Genomic DNA, 14910 nt, shown 5'->3' with positions numbered 1-14910 from the left:
TCCCAGTGCCAAGAATATGGGAAGCTCTCAATGAGTATTCATTTAATTAGTGAGTGGGTGGCCGCAGGCGCAGGAGAATCAAGATAGAATCGGGGTGGGTCTGTGGGAGCCAGAGACTCTGGAGAGACACCACAACATACATGTTCGCTAGCGGGTTTGGTGCAACAGCTATTCCCCAAAAGAACCCAATGTAAAAATTTCATTGTATGACTGAATAGATTATAGAATTAATCATCTTATTAAAGGATAAAAAGAATGTGTTTACTTCATTTATTCATCCAGTCAACAAATACTTAGGTGCCGTCCAAGTGCCTGGCACTGAGTTGTTCTAATACAGGTGACTTCTAAGGTATATATGCTTTGGGATTTTTTTGACAGGGATGCGGGGAGTGACACACTTAAGACCTAAAGTTAGTGTAGATACGGACACTTGCTCAAAATATTCAAATAGCATCTCAGTGGAAATGACTAGATCTCCAAGTGTGTGCTCCCATTACATTAGTAAAAATCTGTCTGTAATGTTGCATCGTGTGTCAAACAGAGAGAATACATTTCCCCCCCTGCCCTCCTCTTCCCAGCAGGCTGGTGAAGCTCAGGGTTCTTCCCCTGCACCCACGGAGCCTCGGGGAGGAGAGGCACGTGGCGTCGCTTGGCGCCTGTCTTGCCCAGATCACTGAGTGACTCCCCTGCACACCCTAGGGGCGCGAGGGCGGTGGGCGGGGTGGGGGGGGCGGACGAGTGGCCTCCCAGATTCCTTTTTTTTTCCTAGGTTTTATTTATTTTTAGAGAGAGGGAAAAGGGGGAGAAAGAGAGGGAAGAACATCGATGTGAGAGGGAAACAGTGGTCAGTTGCCTCTTGTACATGCCCCGACTGGGCACTGAAGCGGCAACCCCGGCATGTGCCCTGACTCCGAATCTATCTGAACACCTTTTGCTTTGTGGGATGACATGCCAACCAAGTGAGCCACACTGGCCAGGTCACAAATTCTTGCTCTGAGTAAAATTTCTCAACGACTTGAAAAGCCTTAAAACCAAATCTTCACATTCCCTCTTCCCTCACACCCAATAAATCACTTTAGGCTGCCCTCCTTCATCCAGCAGTGACTTTCTTTTTGAGTTTCCAGATTGTCTGAAGTGTTATTGTGTGACAATTTGCAAATAAATTCTTATTTCCTTGACAGTGTTCTTTCAGATACATATTCATTGTAACTGATCCCGTTAGAAATCACCTGTTTCTGCTACTTCATTGCAGATTCCGTGCTGGTGGTGAAGGCAAGGCAGCCAAAGCCTTTCTTCGCTGCAGGAAATACATTTGAGATGACTTGCAAAGTGTCTTCCAAGAATATTAAGTCACCGCGCTACTCCGTTCTCATCACGGCTGAGAAGCCTGTTGGAGACCTCTCTAGTCCCAACGAAACCAAGTACATCATCTCCCTGGACCAGGATTCTGTGGTGAAGCTGGAGAATTGGACAGATGCCTCCCGGGTAGATGGCGTTGTGTTGGAGAAAGTGCAGGAAGATGAATTCCGCTATCGAATGTACCAGACTCAGGTGTCGGACGCGGGGCTGTACCGCTGCATGGTGACAGCCTGGTCTCCTGTCAGGGGCAGCCTGTGGCGAGAAGCAGCAACCAGTCTCTCCAACCCTATCGAGATAGACTTCCAAACCTCAGGTGAGCAGAGAAGCCTGTGGAAGCACAGATTGAGCTGGAAGAGGCCTTAGGGTTTTGACCCAATGGCTTTATTTATTTATTTTTAATAGCTACATTGAGATAGGAGTCATATGCCATACAGTTTACCCATTTTAAGTGTGTGACGCAAGCCTAGGCCCTCTCCTCGCTCCTGCTCACAGAGGTATACAGCCTCTCTTCTGTGTAGGATGGTGGTTCTCCAACCAGCGCTGGCAGTGACCAACAGCAGCGTCACCTGGGAACTTGGGGAAATGCCGATGCTGGGTCCGCCACAGGCCGGCGGAACCATGCACCTCCCGGGCGGGCACGGCCACCTGAGTCTCTCCCCGCTCCTTCCTCGCTGCTGTGGGGCAAACCGGGGTCCCAGAACCACTGCCCTGTGCAGCGTTCTCAGCCTGCACACTCTGAACATTTTGGCCTGATACTTGTTTGTTGTAGCAGCCTGTCCGTTGCTTTGAAGGCAGGGTCGCCAGATTAAATACAGGGTGCCCAGTTCAGCTTGAATTTCAGACGGACGGCACTGTTAATCTGATTCAAATTTAACTGGGAGTCCTTACTTGATTTGGCCACTCTTCCCACGTGTAATTGTTGTTTGCTCAAACTGGCAACCCTCGCTGTCGGATACTGAGCGTTCCTGGCGTGTGCCTACTGGTAGCACACCACAGCCCTGGCCCTCCCCTCCACCGCCGCCCCCCCCCCCGCCTTCGCCCCACGCCCGCCCTCCCCCTGCACGGACACACACACAATAAAGTGTGCAATCAGTCTAATGGCTTTCAGGATATTCACAGCGTCGTGCAACCAGCACAGCAGTCAGTTGTAGAACGTTTTCATTATACCCCAGAGACACCCCGCCCCCCTTAGCTGACGCCCTTCAATTCAACAGCCCCCAGCCCACAACCTTCTGTCCCCCAGCAACTGCTCATCTGTGTTCTGTCTCTGTAAACTTGCCTAGTCTGGATATTTCCCATAAACGGAATATAATATGTGGTCTTCCTGTCTGGCTTCTTTCACTTTAGCATAATGTTTTCACGGGGTAGCGTGTATCAAGTCTTCGTTCCTTTTATGCCTGAGTAATATTTCATTTTGTGGCTATACCACGTTTCGTTCATCCATTCTTTATCCAATGGCCATTTGAGTATTTCCAGTTCTTGACTATTTTGAATAATGCTGTATGAACATTCACATATAATTTATTTTTTTTTGCATGAACATACTACCCTCATTTTTAAAAATAGATAAATAGCTATTTCAGCTCTGGCCGGATGCTAAGTTGTTTGGAGCATTGTCCTGCGCACCAAAAGGTTGCAGGTTTGATCCCTGGTCAGGGTGCATATGGGAAGTAACTGATTAATGTTTCTCTCTCCCATCGATGTTTCTCTATCTTTCTCTCTATCTATCTCTTTCTCTCCTCCCCCCTTCCTCTCTCTCTAAAAATAAACGTATCCTCGGGTGTAGATTTTTTAAAAAACAGCTATTTCAGAATCTTTAGGAAACATGGCAGAGTATAAATGAAGGCAAGAGGGAGCTGAGCCTCCAGAGGTTAAATGCCTTGCACACGATGGAAAATGCAGAGATAAGGCCCCAGCTGTGCTCAGCCCCTTGCCTTTCACTCTGACAGGTCCCTAGGGCTGAAGGTGACAGCACGATGTTAGGCCCAACAGATCAGCGCAGTATTTCCATACAGGGACTGAGTATCCCAACCTCATGCCTGACCTTGCTTTTGGACTGGGAAGACATGGCCTATCAATTAATCAAGTCAGGAGAGCTGCAGTAGTGTGGATGGATATATCTGTTAAACCTGGTTTGTTAAGAATAGTTACTAATGGTGTTCACCTTTGGGAACATTAATTAAAACAAGGGCATTTTTATGTATATTGTGAATTGATTTTATCTTTCGTGAATAAATGTTTTTATCCTGTGTGGTAGAAAGATTGACTATTTTTTTAACGGCATGGATACATATTTTCAAATAGAAATATTTCTTGTTCATCTGTGTAATTCATTAAGCTCCTCTGGCAGATCTCTGTATAGGTGTGTGTTAGCAGGTAAATGATTTAAAAGCCTTTGATCTCCAGCATTATTTTGAATAGCAAGATAAAGGATCATCATTTGTGAGTTTTGGGACACAGTGTTTTTCACTCAACCTGCTTCAGGCTCCAGTTAGAAATTTCTGAATGTGTAAACTCATACTCTGCTGTAAAAATTCAGGTACATATAGTGAAATAATCTCCAGCCATCTTTTAAGTTCTTTTCCCTTTAGATTAATAAAGAGTAAATATTTATTTAAATCCTTAGATTTGAAAAGAATGGTGAAAGCCCTTCTCTTTTATTATGTATCTGCTAATTTGTTTTTTAAGAACAGCTTTATTGAGATATAGTTAACATACCGTAAAATTCACCCATTTACAGTATACAACCCAGTGGCTTTACTATATTTGTAGAGTTGTATCTAATTCCAGAACTTATTCATCACTCTAAAAAGACACTCTGTACCCATTACTCGCCACTCCCATCTCCCTGGCCCCAGCCCCTGGCAACCCCTAATCTTTCTGTCTCCATAGATTTGCCTTTTGTGGATATTTCATCTGAATCAAATCATATAAGTGGACTGTCATCATTGGGTAGTTTCACCTGGCACAATCTTTTTAAGCTTCATCCATGTTATAGCATATATTAGTACTTCATTGTTACAAGTAAATAATATTTCATTGTATGGATCACATCACGTTTTGTTCATTCATCGACTTGTAGACATTTAGGTTGTTGCTACTTTTGGGCTCTTTTGAATAATGCTGATATAAATTAGCATTCAAGTTTTTGTGTAGACATAAGTTGCATTTCTTAGGAGTGATACTGGGTCACATGGTAACTCTATTGAACTCTTTGACCAACTGCCCAACTGTTTCCCAAAGCAGCTGCACCATTTTGCATTCCCACCAGCAAAGGATGAGAATTCTAATTTCCCCACATCTGCACTCACCCAGCTATTCTCCATCTTTCTCATTATCACCAACCTAGTGGGTGTGAAGAAGTGTTTCAATGTCATTTTAATTTGCATTTCCCTAATGACTATTAAAAATATTGAGCATCTTTTCATGTAGTTCTTGAAACTACATATATATCTTCTCTGGAGAAATAGCTATTCAAATCATTTGCCCATTTTTAAATTGTTATTGTTTTATTGTTGACTAGTAGAGTTTTTCTTAGTCTAGATGCAAGTTTCTTCACAGACTACTCTGCGGGTAGCTTTTTCACTTTCTTAATGGTGTCCCTTAAAGCACCCAAGTTTTTAACTTTGACAAAGTCCAATTTATTTTTTGAGTTAATTTTTTTGTGTGTGGTATGAGGAAGGGATTCAGCTCTTTTCCTTTTCATGTGAACACCTAGCTCTGTCCTAGTGCCATTTCTGGATCAGTCTGTTCCTTTCCCTCACTGACTTGACTGGGCACTCGTCAAAAGGGACGTAGCCATAAACGCAAGGGTTTACTTCTGGACCCCCGGTTCTCACATTGATCTATATGTCTGCTTCTATGCTAGTAACACATTTTTTTTATTACTGTAGCTTTGTGATAAGTTTTTTTTTTAATTGATTTGAGAATGAGAGCGAGAAGGAGGGAAGAAGGGGGAGAGAGACAGGGAAACATGATTTGTTATTCCACTTATTTATGCATTCGTTGGTTGATTCTTGTATGTGCCCTGACTGAGGATTGAACCTGCAACCTTGGCATATTGGGTTGATGCCCTAACCAACTGAGCTACCTGGCCAGGGCCAGTAGGTTTTGAAATTAAGTGTCAGCCTTCCAACTTTGTTCTTTTTTAAGTTGCTTTGGCTATTCTGGGTCTCTTGCATTTCCATATGAATTTTAGGACAGCTAGGACTTAAATAGGGATTGTATTAAATCTGTAGATCACTTTGAAGGGTATTGCCATTTAACAGTATTGTCTTCCATTCCATGAATATGAAAGGTTTTTCCATTTATTTGGGTCTTTTTTAATTTCTGTCAGTGGTGCTGTGTAGTTTTCAGTGTACAAATTTCAAACCTTTTTCTTTAAATATTTCCTAAGTATTTTTTGATACTCTTGTAAATGGAATTACGTTCTTAATTTTCTTTCAGTCTGTTTGTTGCAAGTCTACAGAAATGCAACTGATTTTTGTATATTGATCTTGTATTCTGCAATCTTGCTGAACTTGTTTATTTTACCAGTTTTTTTGGCTGATTCCTTGGAATTTATTTTATTATTGAAATTTATTTAAAATTTTTAAAAACTTTTATCGATTTTAGAGAGAGAAAGAGGGGAAGGGAGAGAAACATTGATTTGTTGTTCCACTTATTCATGCATTCATTGGTTGAGTCTTGTACATGCCCTGAAAATATAGTTTTCCTTCCTCCTCTCCAAACTGAATACCTTGTCTATTTCTTTTTCTTGCCTAATTCCCCTGGCTAGAACCTCTAGTACCGTGTTTAATAGTTGTGGCTCAAATGGACATCTTTGCCTTGCTCCCTGATCTGAGGGGTAGGGAGACACAGAATGTTTAGTCTTTCACCACTAAGTATAATGGGAGCTGTGCATTTTTCATAGATGCTCTTTATTCATTTGACGAAGTTTCTTTTCAGTCCTGGTTTGCTGAGGGTTTTTTTTTTTTATCATAAAGAGGGGCTGGGTGTTTTGAACCACTTTTTCTGTGTTCGTGAAGATTCAGGTGATTATGTGTTTTTTCTCTTTTATTTGCGTATCCGTTTTACTGTCTGTAGGCATTTATTCCATCTTACATTTCTTATTTGATGTTTCTTGAAAACTTATGAGGAAGAGGGGAGACATAAAGTCTTTTGTATTGCTTGGTAAGGAATGGGTATTGAATTTATTTTTCAATTCTTTAAGGGTCAGCATAACAAAATATATATATAGATATTGGTAGCTTCCAGGATGAATGGACTGCCTAAGGTTTTTATTGAAGTCCCTGGAGTTGTCGCGGCCAGTTCACAGTTTAAGAGGAGCGATCATCAAGCCCAGCAGCCAGCACAGTGCCGCAGCCTGAATAGCTCCCAGCGAACAGTGACTTGATACTGAGGAGCCATCACCTCTTAAAAATCAACAGCACACTGTCAGACACACGCAACAAGGAGGTCCTTCCTGATGTCCACCTTCCTCTCCTGAGTCCCAGGGCATTTGCTTTGTGGTAGGAGGACTGTGTTGAGAGTTCTGGTCTGTTAAAACAATAAAAACAGCCCTGGCTGGTGTGGCTCAGTGGATTGAGTGCTGGCCTGAGAACTAAAGGGTTCACCGGTTCAATTCCCAGTCAGGGCACATGCCTACCGGGGCCAGATTCCCAGTAGGGGGCGCAGAAGAGGCAACCACACATTGATATTTCTCTCCCTTTCCCTCTCTCTAAAAATAAATAAATTAAAAAAAAAAAGAATAAAAATGAAGTTTTTCTCCTTAATAGAGAAATGTAAAAATACAGTAAAGTAAAAAGAAGGAAAAGAGAATCATCTGTAAACTTGATTTGCAGTCTCAGCCTTCCTCGAATTTTTCTCTTGTATGTTGCCTTCGTTACTTTGAGATCAGACTGTGTATACAATCTTATGACCTGCTTTTCCCCCATATAACATTATGAGATAAACATTTTCCATGTTATAACAAATTCTAGGTAAACACCAACTTGAATGACTAAACCTACAAGAATTTGGTTAACCATCACGCTATTGGTAGACACACAGATGGTCTGTAATTTTGGCTTTCACAAAAGTATTGCTGTTAACAGCCTTTTTTTATGGGCTGGAGTTGGAAGATGGTTTGTGTCAATGTTTGTATTTAAAAGCCAAGCGGTGCATATACTCTCTGCAGACTTGCAATCGGGGGACCCCTAGTGACTCTGGTGGTTCACTTAAATTCTCTGTGCCCTCGTCTGTCATCCTGAAGTTAACCAGACAAATCCCCTCACAAAAACAGCATTACCACAGAAACCGGCCACAATAAAAATATTCCTAAGCCTGGGATAATGACCCACGTTAACAGTGAGTTGGTTTCATTAGAGGGACACCCGCTGCTGTGAATGGCCCACAGTGAAGGCCGTTCCCCGTCCTCGTCTGCACAGTGAGCTGCAGCACAAGTGCTCTGTTGTTCCCACAGCCGGGGCCACAAGGGAGAATGAGAACTGTGACTTGTGACCTACAGGCATTTTGGGTTTTCTCTGGTACTATAAAGAAAAGAAAGGGAAATTTGTCCAAATTAGGAAAGCCTCCCCTTGCTGGTTCAAATTAAGTAAATAAAAACCTAAATCTGTTATGAGACTATGTTTTATCATGTTGCTTCTCTTAGAAAGGACACTTTAAGAAAACCCCTCATTATAGCTCTATTGTATTATCATGAAATTATCATCAGAGGAAAAAAGGTGGTCCCCACTGCTCACCTGTACCCACAGATGGCCACATGTGGCACAAAGTGGCCCAGTCCTCACCACCGAGCCAGCCTGAAGCAACTGGCTTCATCTTTTCCCGCCCCACTGCCATAAGCAGAGCAAACGCAGGGTGGGCGGGAAGGACCTGAGGCACCACGGCTGAGAGCCGGGGTGATGGGGGACGGACGTGGCATCCAGCAGTAGGTAACGCTTCCTCGTCTTCTGCGCTTTCATCCCTTCCCGTGTTTGCTAGGACTGCTGTTTTGTCCTGTTCTCCTCCTCTAGAGTTAAGTTCCTTCCAGGTTAACCTGGACTGTCAGCCAAACCCGCCCCGGGCTGTCTAACCTCGCTGGGTTTCCGTGTTCTCCAACTGCCCTTCGCTGTCCTCTCGGCAAAACGCGGGTAACTCAGGTGCTTGGTGTTAGGAAAGCAATTGGATGAGTGCATCCGCTACTCATGCTGAAATGAAAATACAGCCTCTTTCCATTCTCTGCCTGATTGGGTTGCAAGACCTTTTACTCTCTTATAGTCATTTCTTTTAGGTGTTTAAAAAGGGCGGGGGGGGGGGGGGCCTTTTTCTTTCTGGTTATCTGATTCAAAAGGTGGTAACACCTGTATTCTTAGCTTCTAATGAGTTTCAGAATCAGTGTTCAGGGTCATCTGTCTTTGCTTCCCAGGAAGCCCAATGAAAATCCCATAGTGTTGGTATTCTAGAACCTTCCTTAGGGTTGCCTGTACCTAGTATTAGGAAATAAGATAAGGTAAATGCTGGGCTGTTTACGATCAGGTTGGCTTAAAGCTATGGAATGCTGTCCCCAAAAAGGGAGCCATGAAGGGGTTAGAAAACAAATGCAGTCCCTAGATCCTGCCTGAGAAGGAGAGAGGAGGCACAGATAGTTCTCTTTATGTGTTCAGCCTTTATACTTCTTATTTTGTTGCACATATGCATGCTCATTGCCTTACAGCTAAAAAGCTGGGAGGGAGAGGCACCGCTGCCCTGCAGCAAGAGATGGTACTGTGAGGGGTCGGCGTGGCGTGGCGTGGGCGGACCACCTTCTGGCCTTTGGAGTAAGGAAAGGGGCCTTTTCTCAAAGTGAGCTGGAGTGTTCGCTAGAAGGTGTGCAAGACAGGTCCCTCCTGGGTAGTTCTTTTTAAAGGTATATCCACGCCGCCTCACTTTCCCCAGCAGATCAGCACGGTGCTTTCCATGCATCAGGGTGCTTGCTGGGAATGTTGTCATCGTTGGCACCTGTGTCTCCTTCCTGGCTGGCAGCCTCTCAGCCGCAGGACCCTGTCCCCGGCACCAGCACAATAAGCCTGCTCATTCCACCAGAACCAACAGTGTCTGTGATTCAGACCTGACCTCTAATCGCCAAGCCACTTGGCTTGGAATCACGAGGAACCAGAAACAACTCAGGCTGTCTCTGGGTGGGAGGCTGGGGTGGCCTTCAAATGACAACATGGTTGTCATCAGAGAAGACGTAAAGGAAGAGCCAGAAGCAAAGTAAATCTTTAGAAAGTGTTCTCTCCTGCTTGCAGTCTTAAAACGGAGCTCATTTGCACGTGCCCATGCTCGGTTGTCTCAGTAGAAGAGAAGTGGCCTTAGCACAGCCTCTAAGGCTGTTCCCAGGAAAGAGAGACTCACTTAGACGGCCTCAGAGCATCCAGAGTGGGGCTTCAAAGTAGGAGAGAGAATAACAGTAACCACTGTCTTCCAGGTCCTGTATTTAATGCCTCCGTGTACTCAGACACAACGTCAGTCATCCGGGGAGACCTGATCAAACTGTTCTGCATCGTCACTGTCGAAGGAGCAGCCCTGGATCCAGGTACTTCTCCCCACCCTCCCTCCTTGCCCATGGGGCTTTTTGTAAATGTTTCTTGCATCATCCTGCTATGCTTCACAGATGCACAAGTCAGGAATTGGGTTGTCTGTTTATCCCCGAACTGCTTGACTCAGGACTTTGTCTCAGTAGGTGTTCAATAAATATCTGTTGAATGGATGCATCTGTCTGTTAGATGAATTGGAAACACATCCAGATATTTAATCTGGTTGTCAAGGTGATCAGTGAGCCACTTCCAGGGCTGATTCAAGCTGGTTTGAAATCCACCGGCAGAGTGAGGCTCATCACCCTTGTCTTTTGTTCACTTAATTGTTCAGATGTTTATTGAGCACCTCTGTGCACAGGTGCTGCTCTAGATGCTGGGAGTAGAGCAGTGAACAAAACATTCAAAGTCTGCCCTCGTGGCACTAGCGAACTCGTTAAGGAGACAGACAAGAAAGAAATCACCGTATAATATCAGATAGTGATTGATGCTATGAAGAAATACTGAAAAAAATAAACATGTAGTGAGTGATCCCGGGTTGCTAGTGTAGAGTAAATTCTTAGAAAATCTTTGGAAATTGGTTCTTTGCAGAAAATGCTCTCACTGCCAACAGGATGCCAAAGAGCTGTGGACCGTTGGTCTCACACCCTTGCTGCTTGGCGCCCCTGTCGTGACAGTCGATGTGCCTCTCTCACTTTTATTTAAAAGAACATAAAATGCAAATGCACTTAGATGTCTCTGATGCTGAGCAGGACTGTACCCACCTCTGCCTTCCAGAGAGCTCATGGAACGGCCGACGCCCGGCCGTCTCCTCCACAGGCTTTGGCCTTGGGCGTCTTTGCGCTGCCCACCACCTCACAAGCAGAGCCGTGGCCTCTTCCAGGCCATGTCTGTACTATAAACAGACCAAATCTGTACAGGTTTTACAAAGTGCTGTGCAGAGACCACTGGCCGTGTGGCCTGGGGTGGACCCTGGAAGCAGGTGTTCATTCTGAGATAAAAGGTAGGTTATAAGCAAAGGGAGGGTGGCCTGCAGTGAAGCCAGTGAGAACAGCATGAGGGGGGACTGGGCGGAGCTGGTGTCGAGGAGCAGAGGCCTGAGTGGCCGCCGCTGAAGGTCTGGCCCCTGCAGGACCACCTGGCGAAGGTTCAGGTGGCAGCCAGCTCGGAGTTGGTGACCAGTTTCTGTGAAGGATCCAGGTAGGAAGGATTTTTGGCTCTGTAGACCAGGTGGTCTGTGCAGCAACTACCCAACTCCGCTGTGCATGAAAGCGGAACAGTGCAAATGAGGGCCGCGGCAGCGTTCCAGGAGGCTGTTTACAGAAGCAAGCAAACGGCAGCAGGATTTGCCCTGCAGGTTATAGCTCTGAGCCCGGGACCAGCTGATGGATGCCCAGATTGTCTCTCTTAGGGAACCCAAACGTGGTTGAGCTTCAGAGGTAGGAAAAGGAAGAGATTATGGGAAGTGTAAGAAAAAGACAAGACAGAAACCATCCAAAACAACAGAGAGGGCGAATGCTCTCCTGGAGGGAGGGAGGAATGAGGAACCAGGGTCCTGAATGAGCTTCCACTACAGTCCTGTGCTGCATAAAGATGACTGGGGGGCGGGGCCGGGGGCTGGGGAGGAGATGTGGGGCGGGGACGTTCTGAGAAGTGCGGCGGCAGGCAGCTTTGTCGCCGAGCAAACGTCGTGGGGTGCACCCTCACAAGCTTCCGTGGTGGGGCCTGCCCCGGGGGTGCACGCGCTCTACTTCTGTACAGCTGGCAGCATGGTGGGCGAGCTTTCCCCAGCATCACCACACACATGCGAGTGACGCGCGGTGATGTGGCTGTGACGTCACTACCCGATGGGAAGTTTTCAGCTCCATTGTAATCTTATGGGACCACCACGATACGCGGTTATTACGCTGCACAGGACTGTATCCTGCCTGAGGTGCCGAGGATTGAGGACACAGAGGATTTACGGGTGAAAACGAAGGTAAAAGTAGGAAAAGGCTGCCCGGGAAGGGGAGGGAAATCCTTTCCAAAAGTTGGAATGAGGTAATACCATTTTTACCCTTAAAGCTCATTTATGATAGATACAAAAATAAATCATTTAAATGCTCTTTCTCAGTAAATTAACGGGTCACCAATGGTGCCTTTAATAGAACAAGTCTTTTCTTCCAGAGGAATTGCAAAAGCTTATAGGTAGCTGTTATCTTGCAGATCACAATTTTCCAGAACTTTGCCCTCTTGGACTCTGTGGATGGAAGAGTCTGAATAATTAAACGCAAATTGTAATGTAGTTTTCCCTCATGCATCCTGTGGGCTGTGAAGGAATCCTCTTTTTGGAAAGGACAGGTTTCATAAGCGGCCAAGTGCCAAGCCACACCTGTGCCAAGGTGGGGAGAGGGCAGGGGCAGGTGGCGGCCATTTAGAGATGGTGTCTTAGGTCAGGTTTTCTAGAAGCAAAACCTGAGACAAGCATGCGAGTGATTAATTGAAAGTGCGCTCTCAGGAGAAAACCATGCGGGAGCGAGGGGGTCAGGACAGAGCAGGAGAGAAGCCAGGCTAAGATGCGAACTCAGGACAAGTCTAACCCCCTAGGGAGCTCCGGGGAGTGGGTGGCACCACAGAGTGTGACCTCGAGGGAAAGGGCTGAGCTCTTACGTCCCTTCTTAGTCAGTCATTGTTCACAGGCTGGATGGCTGGGGAGTGAGGGCATTTCTTACCCTTCCGGAGGTGGCTTCTGTCAGCTCACGCCAGTCCTCAGGAGGACAGTCCAGGTGTGGGAGCTTACGCAGCCAACACCCGCAGCAGCTGGGGGCTCAGCGCACCAGCTGGTCAGGATGGGGCACCGAGAGCCTCTGCTGCGGGCAGTCGTGCTCCCCTATTAGCAGCACCTGTTTGTAGAGCTGTATGTTGAACTGTGGAGGTAAGGGTGTTGTTCGTGGCCACCAACTTCTGTTATGCACTTACTACCTTCCAGGTGCTGTTCTAAGTTTTGGGTTTTTTTTTTAAAGATTTTATTTATTTTTAGAGAGAGGAAGGGTGGGAGAAAGAGAGGGAGTGAAACATCAATGTGTTGTTGTCTCCCTATCGGGGGCCTGGACTGCAACCCAGGCTTGTGTCCTGACTGGGAATTGAACCAGTGACCCTTTGATTCGTAGGCCGGTGCTCAATCCACTGAACCACACCAGCCAGGGCTGTTCTAAGCATTTTCTTTTTTAAAAATATTTTTTTTTATGTATTTATTTATTTAGAGAGCGAAGGAGGGAAGGAGAAAGAGAGGGAGAGAAACATCCATGGGTGAGAGATCCATCAATGGGTTGCCCTTCACACACCCCCAGCTGGGGGCCTGGCCCGCAACCCAGGCATGTGGGAATCAAACCAGCTGCCTCTCGGCCTGCAGGCTGGCACTCAGTCCACTGAGCCACACCAGCCAGGTCAGCAGTTCTAAGCATTTTATAAAGATAACTGTCTTAACCATGGTGATGTTGTTATTTTCATCTTAGAGATGAGGAAACTGAGTTGCCATGAATTTGAGTGACTCACCCAGGCCACAGGGCTAACAAGTGCTGGTGCTGGGAGTCTAGCCCGGCCCTGCGGCCTGGCCACTGCACGATAAGGCACGGCAGGACTGGGGTCAGAGTCTGGGCACAAGTCACAGGGACACCCTGTGACTTTTTGCCTTCAGTCACCCCCGGCCTGTGCAGGCGACAGCAGCTCTGAGCTGGCGCTGCAGGTGCCCACTCTGCTTTGGCTCCATGGGGGTGTGAGGACATTGACCGCACTCTCTCTGTCCCCGGGGAGTTGGTCTTCTTGGCAAGAGATGACCTCTACTCTGGGAACAGTCAGATTTTATGCTCAAGCGCCACAGTGGGTCAAAGGGGAGGAAAAGAAGGTATTTTTGAGGATCAGAGTAGAGAGCCGTCATCCTGTATGGAGAGCTGAGATGTTCCAAGGCCCTTAATGTTTTTAGAGTGAGTTGAAAAGGAACGATCATTTGGATAGTTTTGTAGAAATTCTCGCGGGCATCTGAATATTGTAATGTATTTGCCTTGTGATGTGATTTTGAGGTAATAATGTGTATTTTTACTGCATGAGTGTTACTTTGTTAAGCCAAAATTGTGTTATTTAACCTTTCTATAGAAAGCCTTGTCAAGTGAATTTAAGATAAAAGTGTTTGTGGCATTGCAGTCCTTTCTTGCTTGCTGGCTGAATCTCAGACCTGCCACAGTTGATACTGGTTGGTAACAATCAAAAGAAGAGGTCAGGGGCTCCTGGTAGACATTCTCTTTTTCCATTCTTTGAGAATTACGACTTGTGCCAAAGTCTTCTTTCTCGAGTGCCCGTATTAATTTATTTGAGGCTGTTAGAACCCTAATTTTGCCGCATACTTTACGATTCAGCAGCATTACTCTCCGGGACTGTTAAACTGTATTCAATTTTCTCAGCTTGACATTTTTTCCTCTGGTTCTGCATGTACGCATTTCTGTTGGGGGTGGGGCGGAACCACAGCGAACAGTAAAATCAAAACTGTTTACAGCTCTAATTTATGTACAACTCACTCGATGTACCTATTGTTTCTTATGACTTTTGTGTCTTTCCAGTCTTGGGTGCTTCTGCCCAAAAATGTCAAAGGACTCTGCTTTCTTTGGGAGACAGAGTGTGTGACGTGTGTGACGTCATCACGTACCACCTCTACATCCCGTGTTCTTTGTCGGAGACAGTTGGGGTCTCATTCTTCCTGTGCTCCGTAGGCTGAGTGGTGGCAGCGACATGGTTAAGAGGGGGACCCTGGGGCTGGACTCCCTGGCTTAAGACACATGCTCTGTACCTCCTGCCTGTGTGACCTCACGGGTATAGGGTGTGGAGTGTGATGGCGCCTTCATCACAGGGATGGTGTGAGGCTTCGGTGAGACCTCAGGCAGGTAGAGCAGTGCTGGCCCGTCGTCAGGCGGCATGCGTGTCAGCCACACGTGGCATTTCTGCCCATTGCACTGACCCCAGGGTT

General features: G+C 46.1%; 1 protein-coding gene across 1 annotated transcript in view; it reads left to right on the top strand.

Annotated features, from left to right (window-relative positions):
• PTGFRN (prostaglandin F2 receptor inhibitor) overlaps positions 1-14910 on the top strand; it is a 72226-nt gene that overhangs the window by 53571 nt on the left and 3745 nt on the right. The window contains exons 6-7 of the mRNA XM_054564704.1: positions 1253-1672; positions 9809-9916. Of these exons, the coding sequence (XP_054420679.1) occupies positions 1253-1672; positions 9809-9916 (528 nt within the window). The remainder of the gene's footprint in view (positions 1-1252; positions 1673-9808; positions 9917-14910) is intronic.

Source organism: Pteronotus mesoamericanus, unplaced genomic scaffold (genome assembly GCF_021234165.1).
Source record: "Pteronotus mesoamericanus isolate MK-2021 breed Mesoamerican mustached bat unplaced genomic scaffold, CSHL_Meso_final scaffold_99, whole genome shotgun sequence".
Classification (NCBI taxonomy): Eukaryota; Metazoa; Chordata; class Mammalia; order Chiroptera; family Mormoopidae; genus Pteronotus; species Pteronotus mesoamericanus.
Note: the sequence above shows the minus strand (reverse complement) of the source record. Positions and strands in the feature narration are given on the sequence as shown.